Source organism: Ranitomeya imitator, chromosome 3 (assembly GCF_032444005.1).
Source record: "Ranitomeya imitator isolate aRanImi1 chromosome 3, aRanImi1.pri, whole genome shotgun sequence".
Lineage (NCBI taxonomy): Eukaryota > Metazoa > Chordata > Amphibia > Anura > Dendrobatidae > Ranitomeya > Ranitomeya imitator.
This window is the reverse complement of record NC_091284.1, coordinates 276,481,428-276,508,832: the sequence shown is the minus strand read 5'-3', so window position 1 is coordinate 276,508,832 and position 27,405 is coordinate 276,481,428. Positions and strand designations below refer to the sequence as shown.

At 42.3% G+C, this 27,405-nt stretch overlaps 1 protein-coding gene across 1 annotated transcript in view; it reads left to right on the top strand.

Moving 5' to 3' along the window:
- The window catches only part of SYT2 (synaptotagmin 2), a 332,824-nt gene that overhangs the window by 286,857 nt on the left and 18,562 nt on the right, over nt 1-27,405 (top strand). The window contains exons 7-9 of the mRNA XM_069756485.1: nt 1,064-1,231; nt 2,593-2,710; nt 17,735-17,868. Of these exons, the coding sequence (XP_069612586.1) occupies nt 1,064-1,231; nt 2,593-2,710; nt 17,735-17,868 (420 nt within the window). The remainder of the gene's footprint in view (nt 1-1,063; nt 1,232-2,592; nt 2,711-17,734; nt 17,869-27,405) is intronic.

Here is a 27,405-nt window from a genome sequence, read left to right as displayed (position 1 = left end):
ACTGGAACATTGACTGGAGGCCAGGAACAAAGAACTAGGTGGAGTTAAATAGAGCAGCACCTAACGACTTAACCTCGTCACCTGAGGAAGGAAACTCAGAAGCCGCAGCCCCACTCACGTCCACCAAAGGAAGCTCATAGACAGAACCAGCCACAGTACCACTCATGACCACAGGAGGGAGCTTGACCACAGAATTCACAACAGATTACTGTGATAGTCTGCAAAGGACCCAGCAGTCATGGTGAATATTGGCACCAATGACAACGGTAGAGGTAGGCGGACTGGAATTAAAAATTATTTAAGGTAATAAGGCCGTATGCTTAAAGGGATTGTACAGGTTTTACATTAAAGTCTGCAATCACTTTCTGTGACTGCAAACTTGTGAATCCTCACATCGCGCGCAGCGTATGCTGCGGGGATTCTCCAGTGCCAGAGACAAGAATGAGTGGTTATGTTACCTCCAAGTAGGCGACATACATACCTCCGACTACACTCCGACTATACATGCGCGGCCTAGCTCAGTACCAGTGAATTGAGCGAGGCCATACATGTCTGGTCGGGGTGTGGCCAGAATTATCCATATTGCACACTGGCACTCACATGACCTCTCTGTCTCACCGCCAGCACCAGAGAGTCCTGACAGCTCTCGCTGTGCTCACTCTGAGGGTTACAGCATCTGCACTCATTTAAAGTAACTGCAGATATGTATGATCAATGTGGAACCTGGATAAAGCCTTTAAAGCAAAGACTGCAAAGGAGAACGTCATTTTGACTATATTATTATTAATTCTTAAAGCACCATTAATCCCATGGTGCTGTATATTAGAAGGGAATATATACAAAATAGAGATATAAAGTACGATGAACACACTAACAATGACAAACTGGTAGAGAGGGGGCAAGAACCCCGCCCTGGCTTACAATCAACAGGGTAATGAGGGAGGGGACAGAACGTGGGGATTTGGAGTAGGGGTAGAAAGGTGGCAGCAGGGATATTGCAGGCTGTAGGATGTCCTGAAGAGATCATCTTTTCACATTTAACTTGAACTTTATTTCCCCTTAGATTCCATATCAAGAGCTTGGAGGAAAGACCCTATGTATGTCCATATATGACTTTGATCGATTTTCTAAACATGACATCATTGGAGAGGTGAAGGTCGCAATGAATACTGTAGATCTTGGACAGCCAATAGAAGAATGGAGAGACTTGCAGAGCGCAGAAAAGGAGGAGGTGCGTTACATTAACAATTAACCTAATTAATATTGAATGTCTACATTAGAGTAATACAGTGTTTGGTAGCACCAACATTTTATACCATGCACCTGTCCCCCCCAGTGCCTTCAGAATCAATGCCCCTGCAGAAGTTAGCTTTGACACACAAGAAAGTCAGATGTTAAATCTGGAACCTATGCTTCATCGTCAAAGTAATAGTTACATGCTTCAAAGGGCACAGTCCGATGGCTGTATAACAAGTATGGCGATGGCAATGCTTGGACTGGAAGGTGACTCTTCTGGCTCGAGCGTGACAACATGTATTTCTAAGCAGCTGACATTCTTGGGTAAGGAGAGCCGCCATTCTTTCTGAGCCATCAGTGTTATACTGCCATCTGACTGCACCCTATTAGTGGCATCAGGAGGTGTACCCTGTACACATCCTTGTTTCACATGCATCTAACTGCACAAAAATCTAGCACAACCTAGCTTAGAACTTTCATGGAAGTTTCATTCTATCCCCTCAGAAAAGCGTTAAAGATTTGCGATACATTAAAAGTTATATTATTTCTTTTCGTTGAAAAAAAAACTTGTCACACAAATAAAGCCCTAGTAGGGATGTGCTGACAAGAGAAAAATGGCAAGGACATCACAAAGCGGTAGTAAATTATTACTAATGTTAATAATAATAATAATAATTAAAGGGGTTGTCCACAGAGCAACCCCTTCTTAAAGTAAATGCTTGGCTAAGATAAAATATTATAATTTACAGTATATTCAGCTAGCGCGCTGTCGTTGCTCCCGCATTGTTGGCAATAGCTCTCCCAGGGTTCTTGTGCGCTGTTGTGACGCATGACACCGGCCCCCAATCAACGCTGGTGTCACTGTCCCTGCCTTCTGTCGAATTGAGCATGAAAAGGAAGTGATAGGGCATCTGCAGCCTAGACTTACTCTTCATGTTCAGTTCATAGGAAGGTAGAGACAGTAACACCAGCTGTGATTGGGAGCTGGAGTCATGTTTCACACCGCATGAAATGCCCGAGAGAGTTAGTGCTGACACGGCAAAAACGGCGCCGGCACGAGATGTGAATATAGGTTTTATTATTTTATAAGGGCTAAACATTTACTTCAAGAAGGGGTTGTCCTAATAGTGGGCAACTCCTTTAAAAAGAAGAGCAACCGGTACTCACCCATGTGGTAAGTTTTATCAGTCATTCTGTAATGATAAGGCTAGATACAATGTGATTTTTGCATGCCTGAAAAAATGCCATATATGAGTAATGGAATGAGTTAAAATTTCAAGAAAATGTAGAAGCCACAAAAGGTATTTTGCAAGATCTCTACCCCAAAATAATTTGCTTTTACTTGTTTACCCCCAGCCAGAGAAACTTGGAGATATCTGTATTTCCCTACGATATGTCCCAACTGCTGGAAAACTGACTGTCTGCATTCTAGAAGCCAAAAATCTGAAAAAGATGGATGTCGGGGGATTGTCAGGTGAGACTATTTCCTTGCTCCATTTTTAAGTAAAGGTACCTTCACACATAACGATTTCGTTAACGACATCGTTGCAACGTCATGCTTTTTGTGACGTAGCAACGATCCCGCTAACGATCTCGTTATGTGTGACAGCGACCAACGATCAGGCCCCTGCTGGGAGATCTTTGGTCGTTGGGGAATGATCAGGACCTTTTTTTGGTCGCTGATCACCCGCTGTCATCGCTGGATCGGCGTATGTGACGCCGATCCAGCGATGTGTTCACTTGTAACCAGGGTAAATATCGGGTTACTAAGCGCAGGGCCGCACTTAGTAACCCGATATTTACCCTGGTTACCATTGTAAAAGTAAAAAAACAAAAACAGTACATACTTACATTCCGATGTCTGTCACGTCCCCCGCCGTCAGCTTCCCTGCACTGACTGTAAGCGCTGGCCGTAAAGCAGAGCACAGCGGTGACGTCACCGCTGTGCTCTGCTTTACGGCCGGTGCTGACACAGTCAGTGCGGGAAGCTGACGGCGGGGACGTGACAGACATCGGAATGTAAGTATGTAGTGTTTTTGTTTTTTTACTTTTACAATGGTAACCAGGGTAAATATTGGGTTACTAAGTGCGGCCCTGGTTACCCGGGGACTTCGGCATCGTTGAAGACAGTTTCAACGATGCCGAAGTCGTCCCCTGATCGTTGGTCGCTGGAGAGAGCTGTCTGTGTGACAGCTCCCCAGCGACCACACAACGACTTACCAACGATCACGGCCAGGTCGTATCGCTGGTCGTGATCGTTGGTAAGTCGTTTAGTGTAACGGTACCTTAAAAGAGCCACCTTCAGCAGCACTAAGGCTGCATTCTGTGAAGGTGGCTCTTATGCTTAGTATCCCTAGGAATGCTGAAATAATCACTTTTATAAATTGCCCGCCATACCTCTATTGTGTCCGGGAGGTGTGTTTTCTCCCCCCGGTGTCAACCGCCTCCGAGACGACAATCATCTCCCTCTTGCGCCTGTGCGCTGCCTCCTGTGTTCAAAATGGATGCCCGGCATCTGCGCTCTGCCAAAATGTCTCACCTGATGTAAGTCCTCGGGCAGCGTGCACAGCACATGCCCAAGAAATGTTGGCAGAGCACAGGCGCCCCAGGCATGTATTTTGAAAACAGGAGGCCGTGCACAGACGCAAGAGGGAGATGATTGACATCTCGTAGGCGGTTGACACCAGGGGAAGGCATACCTCCGGGACACAATAGAGGTATGGCGGGCAATTTATAAAAGTGATTATTTTAGTATTCCTTGGGATACTAAGCATAAGAGCCACCTTCACAGAATGCAGCCTTAGTGCTGCTGAACGTGGCTCTTTTACTTAAAAACGCCCTGGGGGGGGTGACAGGTTCCCTTTAATAACCGAGCCAATTTTTATAATTCTGAACACTGTCAATTTATGACATCATAACTCTGGAACAGTTTTACAGATCCCACTATTTTTGAGAATGTTTTTTAGTGACATATTGTACTTCATGTTAGTGGTAAAATTTCATCGATATGGCTTGCATTTATTTATGAAAAAAAACGGAAATATGGTGAAACTTTGTAAAATTTAGCAATTTTCAAAATTGTTATTTTTATGCCCTTAAATCAGAGAGATATGTCACAAAAAATACTTAATAGATAACATTTCCCACATGTCTACTTTACATCAGCACATTTTTGGAAACAACATTTTTTTTTTTAGGAAGTTATAAAGGTTAAAATTTGACCAGCGATATCTCATTTTTACAACAAAATTTAGAAATACATTTTTTTAGGGGCCACATCACGTTTGAAGTCACTTTGAGGGTTGTACATGACAGAAAATACCCCAAAGTGACACCATTCTAAAAATTGCACCCTCAATGTGCTCAAATCCACATTCAAGAAGTTTATTAACAATTTACGTGCTTCACAGGAACTGAAGCAATGTGGAAGGAAAAAATTAACATTTAACTTTTTTTCGCAAAAATTTTACTTCAGAACCATTTTTTTTTCATAAGTGTAAAAAGAGAAAATGAACCACAAAAGGTGTTGTGCAATTTCTTCTGAATATGCGATACCCCATATGTGGGGGTAAACCACTGTTAGGGCGCACAGGAGAGCTCGGAAGGGAAGGAGTGGTGTTTGACTTTTTCAACGCAGAATTGGCTGGAATTGAGATCGGACGGCATGTCGCATTTGGAGAGCCCCTGATGTGCCTAAACAGTGAAATACCCCCACAAATGACACCATTTTTGAAAGTAGACCCCCAACGGAACTTATCTAGATGTGTAGTGAGCACTTTGAACCCCCAAATGCTTCACAGAAGTGTATAACGTAGAGCCGTGAAAATAAAAAATATTTTTTCCACAAAAATTATCTTTTTGCCCCAATGGTAACTGGAGAAATTAGCCCTGCAAAGTTGTTGGGCAATTTGTCCTGAGTATGGTGATACCCCATAAGTGGTCATAAACCAAAGTTTTAGTGCATGGCAGGGCTCAGAAGTGAGAGAGCACCGTTTGACTTTTTGAACGCAAAATTGGCTGGAATGAATGGTGGCACCATATCGTATTTGGAAACCCCTGATGTACCTAAGCAATGAACCCCCCCCAATTCTAACTCTAATCCTAACACAGCTCTAACCTCACCCCTAACCCAAACACACCCCCAACCCTAATCTCAACCCTATCCACAACCATAACCCCAACACAACCCTCACCCGAACATTTCCATAACCCCAACATAACCCTAAGCCTAACACCACCCTAAACCTAACACCACCCTAACCCCAACCGTAAACCCAACACAAGTATAACCCCAACACAACCCTAACCCTAGCCCCAAACCTAACCCTAGCCCAACCCTAATCCTAGCTCTAACCCCAGCCCTAACCCTATCCCCAAACCTAACCCTATCTCAACCCTAACCCTTGCTCTAACTCCAACCCTAACCCTAGATCTAACCCCAACCCTAGCCCTAACCCTAAACCTAACTGCAAATAATGGAAAAAAATAATGGAAGTTTGATTTACTTTTTTTTTTACTTTGGTCACTGTGATAGGGTCTATCACAGTGATCAAAATGAACAAATAGAAAAAATTCCCTATTGTTGCCGGGTGCCGGCAGGCAGAACTCGGAGGCCGCACTGCACATGCGCCCGCCATTTTCTTCCCGGAAGAAGACACTGATGGCCGGGGGACGGAGCTGGAGGGTTCAGGGACACTGTAGGTACGGGGGATCTCGGGAGAAATGAATGGGAAAGCGGCCTTTTTTGTGATCACCGTTATTCGGTGAATAACAGTGATCACGAGGCTGTGGATGTTAAAACCGACCAGAATCATATTCTCCGGGGTCTCGGATACCCTTGGTAGCCAAGACACCAGAGATTTTCCAATGCTGGGGGGCGCTATACACTTATTTCTTAGCGCCGTTAAAAAGTGGCGCTGATGAGTAAGTACCCTTAACTGCCGCAGTTAAAAGGCGTATCGGCGGTCGTTAAAGGATTAACATCAAATTTATAATTTGCAGTAGGATTAATTGAACCCCTGATGTGATAAAAAGCAGAAACACTCACAAGTTTTGCAAACTAAACTACATACGGAATTCATCTATAGGTGTGGTGAGCATTGTTAACCCACTAAGCAAATCAAAGAATTTTATATGACTGGGAATTTTAAGTAAAAAACTTAGTGTTTTTCTACTAAAATTTTACTGTAGCCTCAAAGTTTTAATTCACACAAGAGATAATAGAAGAAAATTGACAGGACAATTGTTATGCATTTTTTGCTGAATGTGGCAATAACCAACAGTTGAAACCAGAAGTTTACATACACTATATAAAAAGACACATATGCATGTTTTCTCAATATCTGACATGAAATCAGAATTAACCTTTCCTGTTTTAGGTACCATAAGTCAATTAAGATTACCATAATTATTAATATTTGCCAAATGCCAGAATAATGAGAGAGAAGGAATGTTTTAAAGGCATTTTTGTTCATTACTGCAAAGTCAAAAGTTTACATACACTAAGATTACTATGCTTTTAAACAATTCTGGACTGCCAATATGATGATGTCATGTGTTTGGAAGCTTCTGTTTTTTTGAGTGACCAGAAAAATGCCCACAGGAAAAATGCCCACAGGAAAATTGCCCACATTGAAAATTGCCCACATGGAAAATTGCCCACACGGAAATTTGCCCACACGGAAAATTGCCCACAAGGAAAATTGCCCACATGGAAAATTGCCCACACGGAAAATTGCCCACATGGAAAATTGCCCACATGGAAAATTGCCCACACAGAAAATTGCCAATTGCAGCATCACAAAGTTTCAGATCCATGATATTTGATGTGCAAGGTGAAGAATGCCCACAGAAAATTGCCCACAGGCTGAATTATAGGTTAAATGCTCTGTAGGACAGGGTGATAGTATATGCATGTATACATGAGATGCTCTGCAGGGCAGAAGAATAATGTATAATTATAGGTGAGATGCTCTGCAGGGCAGAAGAATAATATAGAATTATAGGTGAGATGCAAATGTGGGCATTTTTCCTGTGGGCATTTTTCATGTGGGCAATTTTCCTGTGGGTGTTTTTCAGGGAACCGTTTTTTTGGCAACATCTGAGTTAATTAGAAACACACCTGTGGATGTGTTTTAATGCACACCTGAAACACACTGCTTCTCTGTCTAGCATCCTGGGAAAGTCTAAAGAAATCAGCCAATGTCTGGCTCATCCTTGGGTACAATGTCTAGATACCTGAAGGTGCCTCATTCATCTGTTCAAACAATTATACGCAAGTACAAACAAGATGGGAATGTCCAGCCTACATACTGCTCAGATAGAGGATGGGTTCTGTGTCCCAAAGATGAACATGCTTTGGTCCGATATGTGCATATCAACCCAAGGACAAAAGTAAAAAAGACTTTGTGAAGAGGATGGCGGAAGCTGGTAAGATTGTGTCAATATCCACAGTGAAATGAGTACTGTATCAACATGGGCTGAAACGCCACTCTGCTAGTAAGAAATCATTACTCCAAAAGAAAAAGAAAAAAGCCAGGTTAATGTTTGCAAATGTACACAGGAACAAAGACCTTAATTTTTGGAGAAATGTCCTGTGGTCTGATTAAACTAAAATTTAACTTTTTGGGCATAATGACCATCGTTACATTTGGAGGAAAAAGAGAGAAGCTTAGAAGCCTAAGAACACCATCCCAACTGTGAAACACAAGGGTGGCAGCATCATGTCGTGAGGTTGTTTTGCTGCAGAAAGGACTAAATAGATGGCATCATGAAAAGGAAGATTAAAGATGCTTACTGTTTGTTATTATTATTACTATTACTATTTATTTATATAGCTCCATTGATTCCATGGTGCTGTACATGAGCATGGGTTACATCAAAATACAAATATCACTTACAGAAAACATGCTAACAATGACAGATGGGTACAGAGGGAAGAGGATCCTGCTCGTGCGTGCTTACATTCTACAGACATGACATACTTATACTGCATCAGTTGGAACTTCCTTCCCGATCATGACATACATGTATTATTATTATTATTTATTATTATAGCACCATTTATTCCAAGGTGCTTTATATGTGAAGAGGGGTATACATAACTACAAACATGTACTACAAATGTCAGGAACAGGTTATCCCCTTCTGCCATCTGACCTACTATTCTATCCATGTGACCTGGACCATACTTCCCATGGATGGAATAGTACATTAAATGCGATCAGCTGTGCTCACGGGGGAAGCGTGGCCGATCATCGTGGCCGGGTGTCAGCTGATTATCACAGTTGACACCCGGGACTAAGTGCCAGGAGTTATCACGGACTGCTCCTGGCACTTTAACCCCGGAACACTGCGATGAAACAAGATTGCAGCGTTCCGGTGGCATAGAGAAGCATCAAGCAGGGAGGTGGCTCCCTCCGTGCTTCCCTGACACTCTCAGAACAACATGATGTGATCTCATTGTTCTGAGGTTTTCCCTGCCTGCAGACCCCCGGATCCAAGATGGCTACGGGGTCCTTCTGGGTCCTGCAGGGAGGTGGCTTCTCAATGTTTTAGAGCAGGCGCTGAGAAGCCCCCTTCACTGCCTGTCAGACTGCTGATCTGACACAATACTGTGCAAAGTGTCAGATCAGCGATCTGACTTTACACAGTGATGTCCCACCCTGGGACAATGTAAAAAAGTAAAAAAAAATATTATACTGTGTAAAAATATATTTTTAAAAATTCCTAAATAAAGAAAAAAATATTGTTCCAATAAATACATTTCTTTATGTAAATTAAAAAAAAACAATAACAGTACACATATTTAGTATCGTAACGACATGACCTATAAAACTGTCCCACTAGTTAACCCCTTCAGTGAACTCCATTAAAAAAAAATAAAAAACAATGCTTTATCATCATACCGCCGAACAAAAAGTGGAATGACACACGATCAAAAAAACAGATATAAATAAACATTGTACCATTGAAAACATCATCTTTTCTCCCAAAAAACGAGCCAACATACAGCGTCATCAGCAAAAAAATAAAAAAGTTATAGTCCTCAGAATAAAGCGATGCAAAAACAATTATTTTGTATATAAAATAGTTTTTATTGTATAAAAGCGCCAAAACATAAAAAAAATGAGGTATCGCTGTAATCGTACTGACCAGAAGAATAAAACTGCTTTATCAATTCTACCACACGTGGAACGGTATAAACGCCCCACCAAAAAGAAATTCATGAATTGCTGGTTTTTGTTCATTCTGCCTCCCAAAAATCATAATAAAATGCGATCAAAAAATGTCATGTGCCCGAAGCTGGTACTAATAAAAACGTCAACTCGTCCCACAAAAAACAAGACCTCACATGACTCTGTGGGCCAAAATATGAAAAAATTATAGCTCTCAAAATGGTGATGCAAAAACTATTTTTTGCAATAAAAAGCGTCTTTTAGTGTTTAACAGCTGCCAAACATAAAAATCCGCTATAAATAGTAAATCAAACCCCCTTTATCACCCCCTTAGTTAGGGAAAAATAATAAAATAAAAATGTATTTATTTCCATTTTCCCGTTAGGGTTAAGGCTAAAGTTAGGGTTAAGATTGGGGCTAAAGTTAGGGTTAGGGTTGGGGCTAGACTTGGGGTTAGGGATTGGATTACGTTTATGGTTGGCGTTAGAGTTGGGATTAGGGTTGGGATTAGTGTTAGGGGTGTGTCAAGGCTATGGGTGTGGTTAGGGTTATGGTTAAGTTTGGGATTATAGTTAGGGGTGTGTTTGGGTTAGGGGTCTGGTTAGGGTTGGGATTAGGGTTAGGTGCGTGTTTGGGTTAGGGTTGTGGTTAGGTTTAGGTTTGGGATTAGAGTTAGGGGTGTGTTCGAGTTAGGGTTGGAGTTAGAATTTGGGGGTTTCCACTGTTTAGGCACATCCGGGGCTCTTCAAATGTGACATCGCATCCTATCTCAATTCCAGCCAATTTTGCGTTGAAAAAGTAAAATGGTGCTCCTTTCCTTCCGAGCTCTGCCGTGCGCCCAAACAGTGGTTTACCCCCATATATGTGGTATCAGTGTACTCAGGACAAATTGGACAACAACATTTGTGGTCCAATTTCTCCTGTTACCATTGGGAAAGTAAATATTTGGGGGCTAAAAATCATTTTTGTGTGAAAAAATGATTTTTTATTTTCATGGCTCTGCGTTATAAACTTTAGTGAAACACTTGGGGGTTCAAAGTTCTCACAACACATTTAGATAAGTTCCTTGTGGGGTCTAGTTTCCAAAATGGGGTTACTTGTGTGTTGTTTCTACTGTTTAGGCACATCAGGGGCTCTGCAAACGCAACGTGACGCTCACAGACCATTCCATCAAAGTCTGTATTCCAAAACTGCACTCCTTCACTTCCGAGCACTGCCATGCACCCAAACGGTGGTTCCCCCACATATGGGATATCAACGTACTCAAGACAAATTGCACAACAATGTTTGTGGTCTAATTTCTCCTGTTACCCTTGGGAAAATAAAAAATTGGGGCGAAAAGATCATTTTTCTGGAAACAATATGATTTTTTATTTTTACGGCTCTACATTATAAACTTCTGTGAAACACTTGGGGGTTCAAAGTGCTCAACACACATCTAGAAAAGTTCTTTAGGGGGTCTACTTTTTAAAATGGTGTCACTTGTGGGGATTTTCACTGTTTAGGCACATCAGGGGCTCTCCAAACGCATCATGTTGTCCAATCTCAATTCCAGCCAATTTTGCATTGAAAAGTCACACGGCGCTCCTTCCCTTCCGAGCACTGTCATGCACCCAAACAGTGGTTTACCCCCACATATGGGGGATCAGCATACTCAGGACGAATTGCACAACAACTTTTGGGGTCCAATTTCTCCCATTACCCTTGGGAAAATAAAAGATTGGGGAGCAAAAATATCATTTTTGTGAAATAAATATGATTTTTTTATTTTTATGGCTCTACATTCTAAACTTCTGTGAAGCACTTGGGGATTTAAAGTGCTCCTCACACATCTAGATAAGTTCCTTATGGGGTTTACTTTCCAAAATGGTGTCATTTGTGGGGGGTTTCCACTGTTTAGGCACATCAGGGGGTCTCCAAACGCAACATGGCATCCTATCTCAATTCCAGCCAATTTTGCCTTGAAAAGTCAAATGGCACTCCTTCCCTTCCGAGCTCTGCCATGTGCCCAAATAGTAGTTTACCCCCACATATGGGGTATCTGCATACTCAGGACAAGTTGCACAACTTTTGGTGTCCAATTTCTCCTGTTACCAGTAGCGTAGCTACTGGAGGGGCAGAGAGGACCATTGAAGGGGCACACCGGGAGATTCACTGCCGTGTCTGAGGTATCAGGGAGAGAGCAGCACAATGCCTGCTCCCCTGTCTGATAGACACTGTACAGTGGCAGGCTGCAGAACCTCCATCCGTGCAGAGTGCGATGTGGTCTCACCCGAGGAATCTCTTTGGCTAGGCTGGCAGCAGCTGCAGTTACTTTCTGGCTGTGCATGCTTGGATTGGCTGAGGCACGCTGGGACCTAGTGCCCTTCTTGGATCTATCTGAACACTTCCTGGTCCTCCTCACTGTCTGCCTGAAAACTTCATCAGTAAGTGAGGATGGAATTTATTACAGTAATTTGATTTAGGCATATCATGGTCACTGTGGGGGTGAATGTAAGATGATTGTGGTATTGTGGGGGGCTGAAGTGGGAGAGGGGGGCAGGGCTTTGTGGGGTAAATGTGAGAGGATGGGGATTATAATGGGTGTTGGGGTGTGCAAGGGGGACAGGGCACTGTGGGGTAAATGTGAGAGCATATGGTGGTATTGTGGTAGGGGGACAGGGTACTGGGGGGTGAATGTGAGAGTGGATGGTGGTATTGTGGGAGGGGGACAAGGTACTGAGAGGTGAATGTGAGAGTTTGAGTGTATTGTGAGGGCTGAGGTGGGTGAGGGGGCAAAGGGCAGTGGGGAGCTGATTATTACACTGTTTAATGGAGATTATATGCACTCCATCATATGTAATATTTCTGTCTTCGGGGCTGGAAATGGGGAGGTCGAGGGCTTTTTATGCTTGTAAGCTGGGTTTTTTATAAGTATTAGTATAACAAGCATAGCAATGCAGATTAATAGCATGAATACATTACTAATAGGTTAATATTTCAGTGTTAGTATAACAAGGATAAGTATTAGCATAAGGGCGCACACAGACGGCCATATCACTCATGCAAGTATCGCATTCCAATCCTCGGACTGGCCGGTACCGCTCCTGACTTGAGAGTGACAGTGTGATGGATTACTATGCAGCTAATGAGCTCAGGTCAGGAGAACCTACTGTCAGTCCGAGGACTGTGATGCCATCCTCACATGAGAAATACGTCCGTTTGTCTGTCCCCTAACAAGTATAACAATACAGTAACCACGGGCTGCATTCTATGTTATAAGAATGAATTGCTTATTATTAAATTAAGTTATTAAATGCTGGGGATAAATGTCTGCAGTCACTCTGAGACTACAGACTGCCAAATCATAATGGGGTGTGCCTGTCGTCACGAGACCCCAAGACCACTTGTGTGATCAGGTGGTCATGCGACCACGTTTACTATTTGCACGTGTTGACTAGACAAGTTTGACTTCTCTCAATAGAAGAAAATCGTCTCATGACCTCCTGCTCTCATCAACGATGCTGGGGCCATTATTACTGTACATAGGGGGACTCCTAAATATTAAGTAAGCACTTACGAAGCATTGAAACCTAACTACTGGGTGGCAGACGGTGCTGAACCGGCTGTCAGTCTTTCCCGGGACATCAGTTACAGCCGCCGCTCTTTATACACAGAGCAGTGACTGAAAAAGCGCCGGTGCCGCCTCTTTGACTGGAAGAGCAAGGCTGCTGGGAGGAATAAAGTTAATTTCCTCCCGGCAGCGGGGCTTTACTTTCCGGCCCCACACGGTGTCAAAACGCTATTAACCTGCAGATTAATCCCATATCTGCAGGTTAATAGCATTACTTTACATGACAGGTTCCCTTTAAGCTCTGCAGTAGACCAGGGTGGCATGATCTCCCTGCATTACTGCTCTCCGTTTTGTAGACCACAGGTCACTTTAAGCTTGTTGTCTACAGAACGGCAGGGTGATGCACTGGCTGAGTCACCAGAACATGCCCAGAATGTCAGAATACGAGCTAATGAGAGGGTCACTGTACAGTTTGGGGGCCATTATACAATGTGGGAGCCCATATACAGTGTGGGGACCACTGTAGGGGGCCACCATAAAGTGTGGGGATTACAGTGGGGGTCATTATACAGTGTGGGAGCTAATGAGAGGGTCATTATACAGTGTGGACCCCTGTGCATGGCCCTCATAATGTGGGGAGACTACCGTGGCAGCTATTATGAAGTGTGAGGGACATTATACAGTATGGGGGCTACTGTGAGGACCAATAAACATTGTCGAGGCTACTGTGGGGTCGAATATACTGCGTGGGGGACAATATAAAGTGTGAGGACTACTGTGGGAGTCATTCTACTGTGTTTGGGGCAGCAGTAGGGACATAATTATATGTATAGGGAAACTCTGTGGGACATCATACTATATATAGGGGAGCTGTGGGCCCATCATACTGTGTATAAGGAACCTGTGGGGGAATTATACTGTGTATAGTGGAGCTCTGTCAGCATTATACTGTGTATAGTGGAGCTCTGTCGGCATTATACTGTGTATAGGGAAGCTGTGGGATCATGATACGGTGTATGGGGGAGCTGTGGACCCACGATACTGTGTATGAGATAGCTGTGGTAGCATTATACTGCGTATTGGGGAGTTGTGAGCCTATAATGCTGTGCATAGGAGAGCTGTTGACCCATCATACTGTGTATAAGAAAGTTGTGGGGGTATTATACTGTGTATAGGGGAGCAGTTGTCTCACTATACTATGTATAGTGGAGCTCTGTCATTAAACAGTGTGTATGGGAGCTGTGGGGTCACCATACGGTGTATAGGGGATCTGTGGGCCCACCATACTGTGTATAGAGGAGTTGTACATGGGGAACATTATTAAATGTTAAGTGGGCACCTAAACATTATTATAAAGAGGGGTACTCAGTAATGTGACCATCAAAGTTACACATGAAGTATTACTACTTTCTAGGGACAAAATGTGGAGGGCACATGCACAGGAAATTAATATTTTTACCATCTAGAAAGCACAGAAGCGGCATTATTACTATGTGAGGGCACAGTGGTGGCATTACTATGTAGGGCACTAAGAGGATCCGTTATTGTACCACACAGTAGGTGCAGTAATAGGGTCACATACGGCAGCAGCAGCTCAGTATTGGAATCAGCAGGATGAGGAGTTTGTGCAGGTTGGGAATAGATGTGAACAGTGATGGAAATGTGTGAAGTGAAATGTGTCTTTGTTGTGATCTCTGCAGACGAGTTGTGGCTGGAGAAGTCGACATGTCAGTCTGGGCCAGAGGAAAAAACGGGAAAAGTGAATAATTCCATCAGAAAGAATGTCCTCTGTGTATCACCATGTATAACTGTACTGTGATCTCTATATGCCATGCAGGACTGTTATCTACCACTATATGTCACCGTATGGCGGTAATATCAGTGCTGGTCATTGTAAAGCGATTTCTTTTCATAAACAGTCTCCTGAGGTTTCCCTATACCCACTGTTGTTATAATCATGGTTACCTGGTTAAGGGCCACAGGTGGACACAGACAGAAAAGGGCCCATGTGCAAGAACAATATATGGGCCCTTGGCAGCCCAAGAGCTCCTAAAAATACAAAAATTCACCTTATTTAGGGGTAGAAATGGGCCCCCCTTATCTCTTGGGCCCATGTGCTGCCACATAGGTTGCACTAATGATATGTCCGCCAGTTAGGGGCCCACTCACATGTTTCGCCCTCCCTGAGTTGAACCCCTAGCTACGCCTCTGACTGTTACCCTTGGTAAAATAAACAAATTGGATCTGAAGTAAATTTTTTATGAAAAAAGTTAAATGTTCATTTTTTTAAACATTCCAAAAATTCCTGTGAAGCACCTGAAGGGTTAATAAACTTCTTGATTGTGGTTTTGAGCACCTTGAGGGGTGCAGTTTTTAGAATGGTGTCACTTTTGGGCATTTTCTCTCATAGACCCCTCAAAGTGACTTCAAATGTGATGTGGTCCCTAAAAAAAAATGGTGTTGTAAAAATGGGAAATCGCTGGTCATCTTTTAACCCTTATAACTTCCTAAAAAAAAATTTGTTTCCAAAATTTTGCTGATGTAAAGTAGACATGTGGGAAATGTTACTTATTAAGTATTTTGTGTGACATATCTCTGTGATTTAAGGGCATGAAAACTAAAAGTTGGAAAATTGCAAGTTATATCAAAGAAATTTTACCACTAATGTGAGGTAAATTTTGTCATGAGAAAACAATGTCAGAATCACCGGGATCCATGGAAACGTTCCAGAGGTATTACCTCATAAAGGGACAGTGGTCAGAATTGTAAAAATTGGCCCAGTCCGCTGCGTTCCGGGTCCGATGGGCATCGCGGTCCGGTCCAGCGCCGCAGCGGGACCACCCCTGGGTGAGTATAATATAACCTTTATTTATCATCTTTCAGGTTACATCAGGGGCTTATCTACAGCTTTACAGAATGCTGTAGATAAGCCCCTGATGCCAGTGGCCACAGCTCATATATGATTTGGGGGATGACAGACTCCCTTTAACATGCAAACCACCCTTGGTGGTTAAAGGGTTAAGGATTGTTTTTTGTGGGATGATTTGGCGTTTTTATTTACATATATTTTTCTTACATGTAACTTTTAAATGGCTTTACAGTCAAGCTTTTGTGTGTCACTATGATGAAAAAGCAACATTTTTGGTGTGTTCTTTGTAATTTTTTTTATATATTCGCCTTATGGAATAATAAAGTGACAGTTTTATAGTTTTCTGGCTGCAGTGATTCCAGTTATGTGTATGGTATTTTGTTTATTTTTGTTTTAATGCAAACACTGCGTTTTTAGTCATGAAACTGGTTTTAGTGATTTTTGTGCACTTTTTTGTGTGTTTTTATACACTAATCAAAAAAATAAAGGGAACACTTAAACAACAGAATATAACCCCAAGTAAATCAAACTTATGTGAAATCAAACTGTCCACTTAGGAAGCAACACTGATTAACAATCAATTTCACATGCTGTTGTGCAAATGGAGTAAACAACAGATGGAAATTATTGGCAATTATCAAGACACGTGACAGAGTCTGGAGATGCCGTGGAGAGTGATCTGCTACCTGCAACATCCTTCAGCATGACCGGTTTTGCAGTGGGTCAGTAATGGTGTGGGGTAGCATTTCTTTGGAGTGCCGCACAGCCCTCCATGTGCTCGCCAGAGAGACCATATGCTGGTGCGGTTGGCCCCTGGGTTCCCCCTAATGCAGGACAATGCCAGAACTCATGTGGCTGGAGTGTGTCAGCAGTTCCTGCAAGATGAAGGCATAGAAGCTATGGACTGGTCCGCCCGTTACCCAGAGCTGAATCCGATTGAGCACATCTGGGACATCATGTCTCGCTCCATCCACCAACGTCACGTTGCACCACAGACTGTACAGGAGTTGGTGGATGCTTTAGTCCAGGACTGGGAGGAGATCCCACATGAGGCCATCTGCCGCCTCTTCAGGAGCATGCCCAGGCGTTGTACAGTAGGGAGGTCAAACAAGCACTTGTTGGCCACACACAATACTGAGCATGTTTTCCTTGTCATGAGGCATTTCCACTGAAGTTGGATCAGCCTGTAATTTGATTTTCCACTTTGATTTTGAGTATCATTCCAAATCCAGACCTCCATTGGATATTCATTTTGATTTACATTGATAATTGTTATGTTTTATTTTTCTGAACACATTCCACTATGCAATGAATAAAAATTTGCAACTGGAATATTTAATTCAGAGATATCTAGAATGTGGTATTTTAGTGTTCCCTTTATTTTTTTGAGCAGTGTATTTTTTTACACAATTAGTTCAATTCTTTTTAATTTTTTAACTTAGTCCCACTGTGGAATATTAATATTTTTTTACTTTGATAGCTGGTCTCATGCATTGCAGTACTCGTGTACTGCAATGCATGAGACCTGTCAGTTTCTCACTGACTCTGCCTGTTATACCCTACTTATAGCTGGGCCAAACAGGACACTGTACCCTGAGGTCATGGCAAATGAAATTGGTGAAAAACTAATAAGCCAGCAATAGGAAAATTATCTGCACATTTTCACACCAGAGATACTGCAGATTCAGAATGAAATCAAATACAAGAAACTGCTAGCAAGATTAGTATAGAAGGAGAATGGCAAGTAAGAAAAACTGCTGTACAGTATCTTTAACACCTGACAAAGGGGAAGGAATATTGAACTATAATGTACACTGTATAACCATACCTCAGCAGAAGGTCTAAAATGAAAACAATATCTTTACAAAAATACTCTTTGTTTTTCTAATTCAATTTTAGATCCGTACGTTAAGATTCACCTCATGCAAAACGGGAAACGACTCAAAAAGAAGAAAACTACAGTGAAAAAGAAAACCCTGAATCCGTACTTCAATGAGTCCTTCAGTTTTGAGATTCCATTTGAACAAATGAAGGTATAATAACTTTTGTTTATAAATAAGTATAATAAAAGTTGACAGGGTTTATTTTATTACATGTATACAATATTGGTAACATGGAAATTATGGTAATACTCTCGTCTTTTCCATCCATCTACAAGATATTTTTTTTTTAAGTGCAGATTTTTTAGATTATTCCACCAGGTCTTACCTTAGCCTTGTGCCTCGTTCGCACAGCTCTGTTTTGCATAACATCACAGAAGGGCTCTTATGGTTGTTGAGTCCTCTTCCGTCCCTGGCTTCCTGGATTGAGGAATCCAAGTAAATGACACGCAGCACAAAGGTTGTGTGTTCATAAACAGGGGTAGCCCCGGAGCACGCCTGCCTCACTGGGCGCTGCCCCTTCTTTATATAGTAAGAAGTTAGGCATTTACAGACATGCGCACAAGCGCTCATATTTCATAATCACTTACAAAGCAAATCTATACTAGTGAAAAGTTACAATATCTGGTATGTGGGTGAAAGGCTACAATATCAAGGAGAAATGCGCGCGTGATTACTTCTATAAAAGGAAATGTCAAGTTTGCTGTGCAGAAGCAGATTTCATCTGGGAGACAAAATGGATCCTTTGGTTCAGTCTGGTCTCCACAATTCCCCCCTTTGACATATTCTTTTATAATTTGTCATAAATTTTTGCATGAAGCTTGTGCATTTTCTTCTTTATGCGGCAGTATACTAAAATATAAAAGAAAATTAGTACGGCAATAATAAACTTTATACTCTTGCATCTATTACACAAAATTTATTTGTGCATACTGAGATACCCTTGAGTACAATCTTGAATAACACATATATGATTACAATAATCATAACTATATGTATTATGCTCTGCATAATCCCGGCAACCCACCCACCGATCCCTCTGAACCAGTTGGCTGGGTTAAGAAAAGAAAAGGTATCTGACCACCAGCTATCCTTATTCTGGTCATTGTCTTTGTCATACTGATCTCTGAGTCGTTGTACGTCCTTTAATTTAAATGTCATACTCATAGTACTATTCGGGTCTATATAATGACAGCAGGTGGGTCCAATGATTTGACACATACCCCCTTGTGAGGCAGTTAGGTAATCCAATACCAGGGTATGTTGGTTGACGACTATTATAAGCTGATTCTGTACAGCTACACTAGTGTTTAGTATATCTAATATATCCCAGATCTGATCATCTAGATAATCCGTGGCTCTAACTAATTTATCCCACATTTGTGTTAACATAGGATAAATAAAAATGGTACTAGCAATTTTGTTGGGAATTCCCATTTGTACTATATGTGGCCTCCCCGAGGGACGTGGTGAGTTATCTGCAGCTCTTTTATACAGTGTGTGCTTGGGCACGGCTTGCATATTCACTTGTTTATTTGAAATTATGAAAGTAGCCGGGGTTAGGCGTCCTAATGTACAAGTACCCTTTATACCTACGGGAAGCCATTTATATGCTCCTTCTCCGCATATCCAAAATGTACCCTCAGGCAGATCCCATAGAGCTGAGTGCTGCAATACCAATCTGTGAGCCAAATCCACAAAACTAGATACATTCTGAAGCATACACCAAGAGGGTTTTTGTCCAAAGGGGCTACAGTACCCGGCTGCGGGATTCCCACACACATGCATTCCGTTGACATACTCATTGGATTCATTACAAACCAGGTTCCCCGGCTTACTTGTACAACTGTTATCATCACCTTGGGGGAACAACTCAGAATGTTCCCATTTTCTATTATGTATGTATCTTTCCAATACTACAGGTTTGAAAGCATCAGAGGGAGGGGCGGTTGTACTGAAACTGAGCTGTAGATTTTCAGTGGGGACCTGTCCTAACTCAGTTAATCCAGTCTTATTCCTAGGTACCCAGGCCCCACCCTTATAGGCCAAATATTGTAGATGTGTACTACTTCCTGAGAGATTACCCTGCCACCAAGGAAATTCTACCCATCCCACAATTGGTATAGTGATTGTAGTATTCCATAGTCTAGTGTTACCAGTTTGGTTGTTGGCCAGGTTGTCTGAACAATTAGGCCAAGCGAATATTTCTTCTGCTGATACGGGAACTGCTAGAAAAGGTATACTTGTGGCTGATACCGGCGAATGGGTACAGATCCAACAATCTGTTAGGGTTTGTGTATTGTTTAACAAGTCGTGCACTAATTTTCTATGATGTTGTACGAATCTATTGTTCAAAGGGGCTAAAGAATTTAGTCTTTCCCATGCCTTCGTTGTGGTTAACATTATTAACATCAATATCATGAGTTTTATACTGCTTTTTTGCAATGGCTTGCATGTATCCATGATGCCTTTCCTTCAAGCTTGACTGATGTAGGTGTTGTCAACAGGACTTGGAAGGGTCCGTCAAATCTTGGTTCAAGAGCCTTTCTGGTGTGTCTTTTTATATAGACTTGATCACCTGGTTCCAACTTGTGACTTCCTTCAGTGTTGTCAGGATCTGGAAGGGAAGCAAAAACTTGTGCATGCACCTTAGTTAATTGTTTCTGAAGATTTTGCACATAGGAAGTCAGTGATTCAATATTTAACACAAGTTGCTGTGGAAAATAACATCCTAAATTGGCAGTCCTGCCAAACAAAATTTCATATGGAGACAGTTTAGTCTTACCCCTTGGGGTATTGCGTATTGAGTAAAGGGCCAGTGGAAGGCATTCTGTCCAAGGCTTTCCTGTTTCAGCCATGGCTTTCTGTATTTTTAATTTTAAAGTTCCATTCATGCGTTCTATCTTACCAGAACTTTGAGGATGATACGGAGTGTGTAACTGACTTTCAACACCCAACATTTTTAGTACATTTTGAAATATTTCTCCAGTGAAATGAGTACCCCTATCTGACTCGATCACTTCAGGGAGACCATAACGGGGCACCAGTTCGGCAACTAGCTTTACAGCAGTGTTTTTAGCTGAAGCCTTCCGAACTGGATAGGCCTCTGGCCACCCCGAGAACATGTCCACACACACCAACACATACTCATACCCATTACTCTTTGGCAGCTGGATAAAGTCTATCTGTAACCGTTGAAACGGGTAGAGAGGTCGGACATGGTGCTTCATAGGGGTCTTTGCTGTCTGTCCGGGATTATGTGTCAGGCATATAGCGCATGCAGCACAATAGTCTCTTGCGTAGTTGCCAAAACCTGGAGCCAACCAGACTTGCTTTGCCAGTAGTGTCATTGCATTTGCAGACACATGCGTAGGGTGGTGCAATCCACCAACTACAATCGGGTACCAGGCTCTAGGTAGACATATTAGTCCATTTTTCTTCCAAATTCCCGCTTGTTCTTCTGCCCCTTCCTTTTTCCACCTGTCCCTCTCCTCTTCTCCTGCATCTTCCTGTGCTTGTCTCAGTCTATCTTCAGTATTTTCCGTGGGATTTACAGTATGGACCTGTTGTAAGGGTTTGACTGCTGCTGCTTTGGCTTCTTTATCAGCCCTATCATTTCCCCTAGATTCCCTAGTGTCGAGTCTCACATGTGCAGCTACCTTGATTACTGCTACTTCTTTTGTTTCTTGTGCAGCCTCTAAGATCTGTTTGATCAGAGAAGCATGTTTTACAGGTTGTCCTGACGCTGTCATGTAACCTCTAGCTCTCCAGATTACTCCAAAATCAAACACAATACCATGTGCATACCTAGAATCAGTGTATATATTAGCTGTCTGATTCTCAGCTATTTTTAGAGCTTCAATCAATGCTGTTAGTTCTGCTTCTTGTGCAGATTGTTTCGGTGGAAGCGGTTCTGCTTTGAGAGTTTCAGATTCTGACACAACTGCATACCCTGTATGGAAGTTACCTGTGTCATCTGCAAACCTACTACCATCTATAAACAGCTCTAAATCTGGATTTTGAAGTGGTGTTTCGGATACATTGGGTAAGCCTACCGTTTCTTGTAAAATGAGCTCTGTACAATCATGTGTATCTGTAGGGAAAAAATTTGCGTGTGGATCAGTGTCCTTATTCCCCCCTTCAGACTCGAGAGGTAGCAGTGTAGCTAAATTGAGAGTCTGAAGCCTTGCAAATGTGATAGTAGAGGGGAGCAGCAAAGAACACTGCAGCCGCAAATGTCTGGCCATGGAAATGTGTTTTGGTTGGACCTGGTTTAATATCCCATAAACATCATGTGTAGTTTGAACTGTGAGTGGATGCTCTAGGACAATTTCTGATGCTTTGTCCAACAATAGTGAGACAGCAACAACTACACGTACACAGGTTGGCGCTGCTCTAGCTACGGGATCTAACCTTGCTGAAAGATATGCAATTGGTCTTTGTTTCCCTGCATGCTTCTGGGTAAGAACTCCTGTAGCATGGGAATCAACTTCTGCAGCCATAAGCTGAAATGGTTTGGTGTAGTCTGGTAGCCCTAACGCTGGAGCTGAAACAAGGGCATCTTTTAATTGTTGGAACGAAATCTGACCTTCTTTTGTCAACAAATAAGGTTCACTTTTTACACAGTCATACAGTGGTTGCATTAGTTGACTGGCATGTATAATCCATTGTCTACAATGAGACACTATTCCTAAAAATGCTCGTAGCTGTTTATGATTTCTAGGCTCATTCATCTGTCTTATTGCTTCAGTTCTTTGAGGTGTAAGATGCTTTTTACCTTGAGAAATGCAATGACCTAGAAAGACCACTTTGGTCTGACAAACTTGTAGCTTTTGTCTATTCACTTTACACCCTTCTTTTTCTAGGAAACATAGTAAACTCACAGTGGACCTTTCTGCAGTTTCTAGATCTGGGCAGCAAAGTAGTAGGTCATCCACATACTGCAAAATTACTACCTGTGGTTCGGGTTCAAACCTCTGGAGGACTGTTTGTAGGGCATTTGAATAAAGAGTAGGGGAGTGTATCATTCCCTGTGGAAGGCGTGTCCACGCCAACTGTTTGCCCTTAAATGTAAATGCAAACAAATGCCAACTGTCTTGGTGTAAAGGAACCGAGAAAAATGCATTTGAAAGATCTATTACAGTAAACACTTGAGAACTGGCTGGTATCTGTGATAGTAACGTATGAGGATTGGGTACAACTGGGGTGATTGGATCTAGAACTTTGTTTATTTCTCTTAGATCATGTACCATACGATATTTGGGCATAGAACCCTTATCAAGAGTTCTCTTCTTGACTGGATACAGAGGAGTGTTAGCAGGTGATTGTATCTCTACCAAAACCCCTTTCTCTCTATATCCCTCTATCTGTTTTGTAATCGCTAGTTCCTGCTGGGCACTCACAGGGTATTGTCTGAGCTGTGGGAGAACAGTTCCTGGTTGCACAGATAGTTTTACAGGAGAGATATGCAATAATCCCACATCAGTGTCACCCTGTGCCCACAGTGTTTCTGGGACTGTTGAGAGGTCTAGATCTGTGGTGTACTCTTTTTCTTCAGTATAATCCTCAAAAGCCTGAATTCTGACATATTGTTCTAATGTTTCTGCATCATCAGGGATAGTCAGCATGACTGTGCCATCTTCCCTAAAATTGATGTTAGCTTCTAATTTCTTCAAGACATCAGTTCCCAACAAACATGTTGGGGCACCTCTGGCATACAAAAATCTGGATGCAAAACATTTAGGTCCTAAGGAGACCTCTAGGGGCACAGTGTATGGTAGTGTTTGAATTACCCCATCATAACCCTCAGCAAAAGTTGTTTGTTGTGAAATATCTTCCGGGTTTGGAAGAAAATCTTGATTTAAAATTGAGGAAGTTGCACCTGTATCTATCAAGAATGGAATCTCTCTCCCCCCTACATTCACCTGTATTATAGGTCTTCTAGCTGGTAGGGAAGTTTGTAACACATTGAGTCAATCTGAATCTGGTATGGGACCATCCACTATGGATGTCTGTTGGATGTCTGAGGGCTTATTCTTTGGTACAAATTTTCCTGATTTTATGTCTGCCTGCTTCTTTCTACATTCTCTCTGGAAATGTCCTGGTTTCTTGCAGTAATGACAGGGAAAATTATGTCTTGCCCTTCCACCTGTTGTGTTTGCTTGCGCTATTCTGACAGGCTTATGATTTTCTCTTAAATCCAACTCTATCCCTACGGCTTTTTGCCTGGCCAAGTGTGGGTCTTCCAAGGTTCTCCAATCAGGAGTTGCAGCCTTAAGTTTTTCCTTTACTTTTGGAGACAATCCATCTATAAAGGTTTTTGTAATTAACCTCATCATTCCTGGAGCGGTTAGATCTATTCCTTCATCTCTAAAATTATTCTCTACCCCTAGATAATATTCATCTACCGATTGTCCAGGTCTCTGAGCCACCACTCCCGTTGTTCCTCTCTGCCTCTGTTTCTGCCTCATGAAAACTATTAAATGGTCTACAAATTGTGTTCCTGATTCTATCGTTTGTAAGGCACCTTGTCCCGCTTGTCCCTCTTGTAGCTCCTGTCCCACCTGTGGCCTGTGTCCCTGTAGATGTGTTAGCAGTTCCTGGAAGAGACCAGGAGTCATTTTCATTCTACATAATTCCTCTCCATCTGCCCAGACTCCTGCATGAGTCTGCATAATTTGCTGTATATACTGTGCGAATCTAACTGGGTACTGGGTAGGATCTGGTGCATTATGTAGAAGAGACATTCCTTCAGCGGGGGACCAAGGGAAGTATTGTCGGGTTTGGTGATATCTAGTTGCCATTGCTCCATCTACACCAGTTTCTCTGAAGGGTTTCGGTACTATCCTAACAGGAGCTAACAATTGATGACCTCTGGGGGCCCCACAGGCAGAACATTCAGTTCTCCAGTCTGGATTCTGCTGGCCACAATTTTTGCACACCCATCCTTCCACCCCATTTAACCCAGGATATAAATTTGGTTTGGTTTGTCCTCCTTCAGAAGGTACAAATGGTTGAACATTCGGATCTAGGTAAGGAGGAGGAACTGAATGAGTCGTGGCACAACATTTTCCCGTACCCATACTCCATTTGGAAGTGTCTGGATCATACTTCCAATTCTCCTCTTTAGCTGTTTTTGAGACCTTTATCATACAGTGTATGATTTCTTCCCACCCATTGTCTTTGATAATTCCACCTCGTTCTTTACTCAGTCTTTCCCATTCAGTGCTAAACATAAGTGCTTCTGAAATTCCCAATTTTTCTCTTACCCTTCTGATCTGCCTTCTGACTGTCTTTCCACATCTTTCCTGTATGATATCTTTTGCTTCTACTTGTCCTAAGACGGATTTTGTCTGTTTATTTCCCATTTTTCTTTTCAATAATAGCTGTATCTACCCTAGGTGACGTTTGGACAACCACCTCTCTGGAGTGATGTCTCGTTGCCTTCTCTCCTAGGGAGCTAAAATATTGAAGGGCTGATCTGCTCCGTTCTTTCTAATGTGCAGAATAAACTTGATTCCTACAATGCACGCAAACAGGATCAGCAACACCAAACAGATCACCAAACTCTCCGTCTCTGTTATCATACTTGTCCCAGGCTCATGGACTCGTGTCCTGGGCTCATTCTATCAAACTCTTATCCAAAAATGAAGGAACAAGTTTCTCAAAGAGAGTCAAGCATGGGCGGAGGTCTCCCCGAAAGGACGCAACCACATGACCCAGTTAGGCTGACTTCACTAATAAGACTTGTCCTAACAATTTCGGCTTATTGTTCTACGTACTTTTATCCTTCTTTCATAACATGCCACAACCTTCACACTTGTTCACACACTGCCAGGGACAGGACTCATAAATCTATACAATATGGTAACCCGAGTTTTATAGGTATCTACTCACTACTAGACTAACCCAGCGTGACACGGCTCGTAGAGATCTTTCGGATAATACAGGGCAGATAAAAGAGAACTAATAATGTCTCTTACCTGGCCAGGTTTTTCAATTCATTTGCCGTCCATTATCCCAGATCTCCGTTGTCCGTATCCGTAGGTGAATCTCGAGTAGACACTCTCGCCTCGGGTCCCTGTTTCGGGCGCCAAGAAATGTTGAGTCCTCTTCCGTCCCTGGCTTCCTGGATTGAGGAATCCAAGTAAATGACACGCAGCACAAAGGTTGTGTGTTCATAAACAGGGGTAGCCCCGGAGCACGCCTGCCTCACTGGGCGCTGCCCCTTCTTTATATAGTAAGAAGTTAGGCATTTACAGACATGCGCACAAGCGCTCATATTTCATAATCACTTACAAAGCAAATCTATACTAGTGAAAAGTTACAATATCTGGTATGTGGGTGAAAGGCTACAATATCAAGGAGAAATGCGCGCGTGATTACTTCTATAAAAGGAAATGTCAAGTTTGCTGTGCAGAAGCAGATTTCATCTGGGAGACAAAATGGATCCTTTGGTTCAGTCTGGTCTCCACATGGTGCATGGAGTCTTTACTGTTCATGTGCCTCTAGGTTACTCACTAGAAACTAAAAAATTACTACAATCATTTGCAACTCCAATTTGCTTAAAACTGTTGCAACTTTTCAAAGGTTTTTTAAGCACTCTTTCAGGTGACAACAGTTTGATGAATTGCCTCCAAGGAGTTTTTTCTACAAAATATAGCAGAAAAAAATATTGTGGCATTTTCTATTATTTTTCATATCATATAAAATAAAAGGTAGAAATACTGACACTGCTAACACACCCAACCATGAATGTATTCAGGCAAACATAACTAGCGGATTGCAAGATAAAGTGGTGCTCAGCTTGAGTTAAAGCAGTACTAAATTGTCAGCAAAAACATGAAATGCTTTATTGTGGTTGTCACATGAGGAGACATAAATAGGTAAGTAAGTGACAGCTGTTTCGCGTAAACAATGCTTCTTCTGGCTAATGCTGCTTTCATTCAGTTTTTCACGCTGTTTTTGATCGCAGTTATTTTTCATATATTTTCCATTCCACAGTTAGGTTCCTTGGTAATAAGAGTAGTAATTTTCCCTTCAACCAATTAGATGTGTACCACAGAACTTCAGAGTTTTGATAGGCCCAGCGTCAGAGAGGAAAATGCAAATGCCCTCAGAAGTTCTGTGGTATACGCCCTGTTAGTTGAAGGAAAAATTTGCACCAACGTAGGAGCACTTAAGAAAATTGTTCCAGAATTAGTGAAAGGTTCTTTTTAAGGAATTATAATATACATGTACATGATTGTGTTTGGACAACCGCAGTGTTTGGGTTCGCGGATCACACTAAATATCACAAATGAGAGGTCGCCACCTCACAAGCATGCTCAGTAGGGTAATTTCTGGACTTCGCCTCTAGAACGCCTGCTCGCCGCTGCCTATTGCTAATTGCTATAGCTTTGGTTGGAGAGCCAGCAGTAACCAAGTGAATAGCACAAGTCTGGGTAAGACGCTGAGACCGACGTCTTTGCTGATCATCTCCCACTGCAGCCGAAGCAGAAGGGGATACCACAGAGGCAGACATGGCTTGGGATCTACCCCGTGCAGTGGTAGAATCCCGGTGCCTAACACACAGAATCTTTACCTGTGTCATCACCACAGTGATTGACGCCTGGGCTGTCAGTTGGGATCAAATAAATATGAATAACCAACGAAAAATGGACACAAGAGCTCAAAATAACAAATATAACA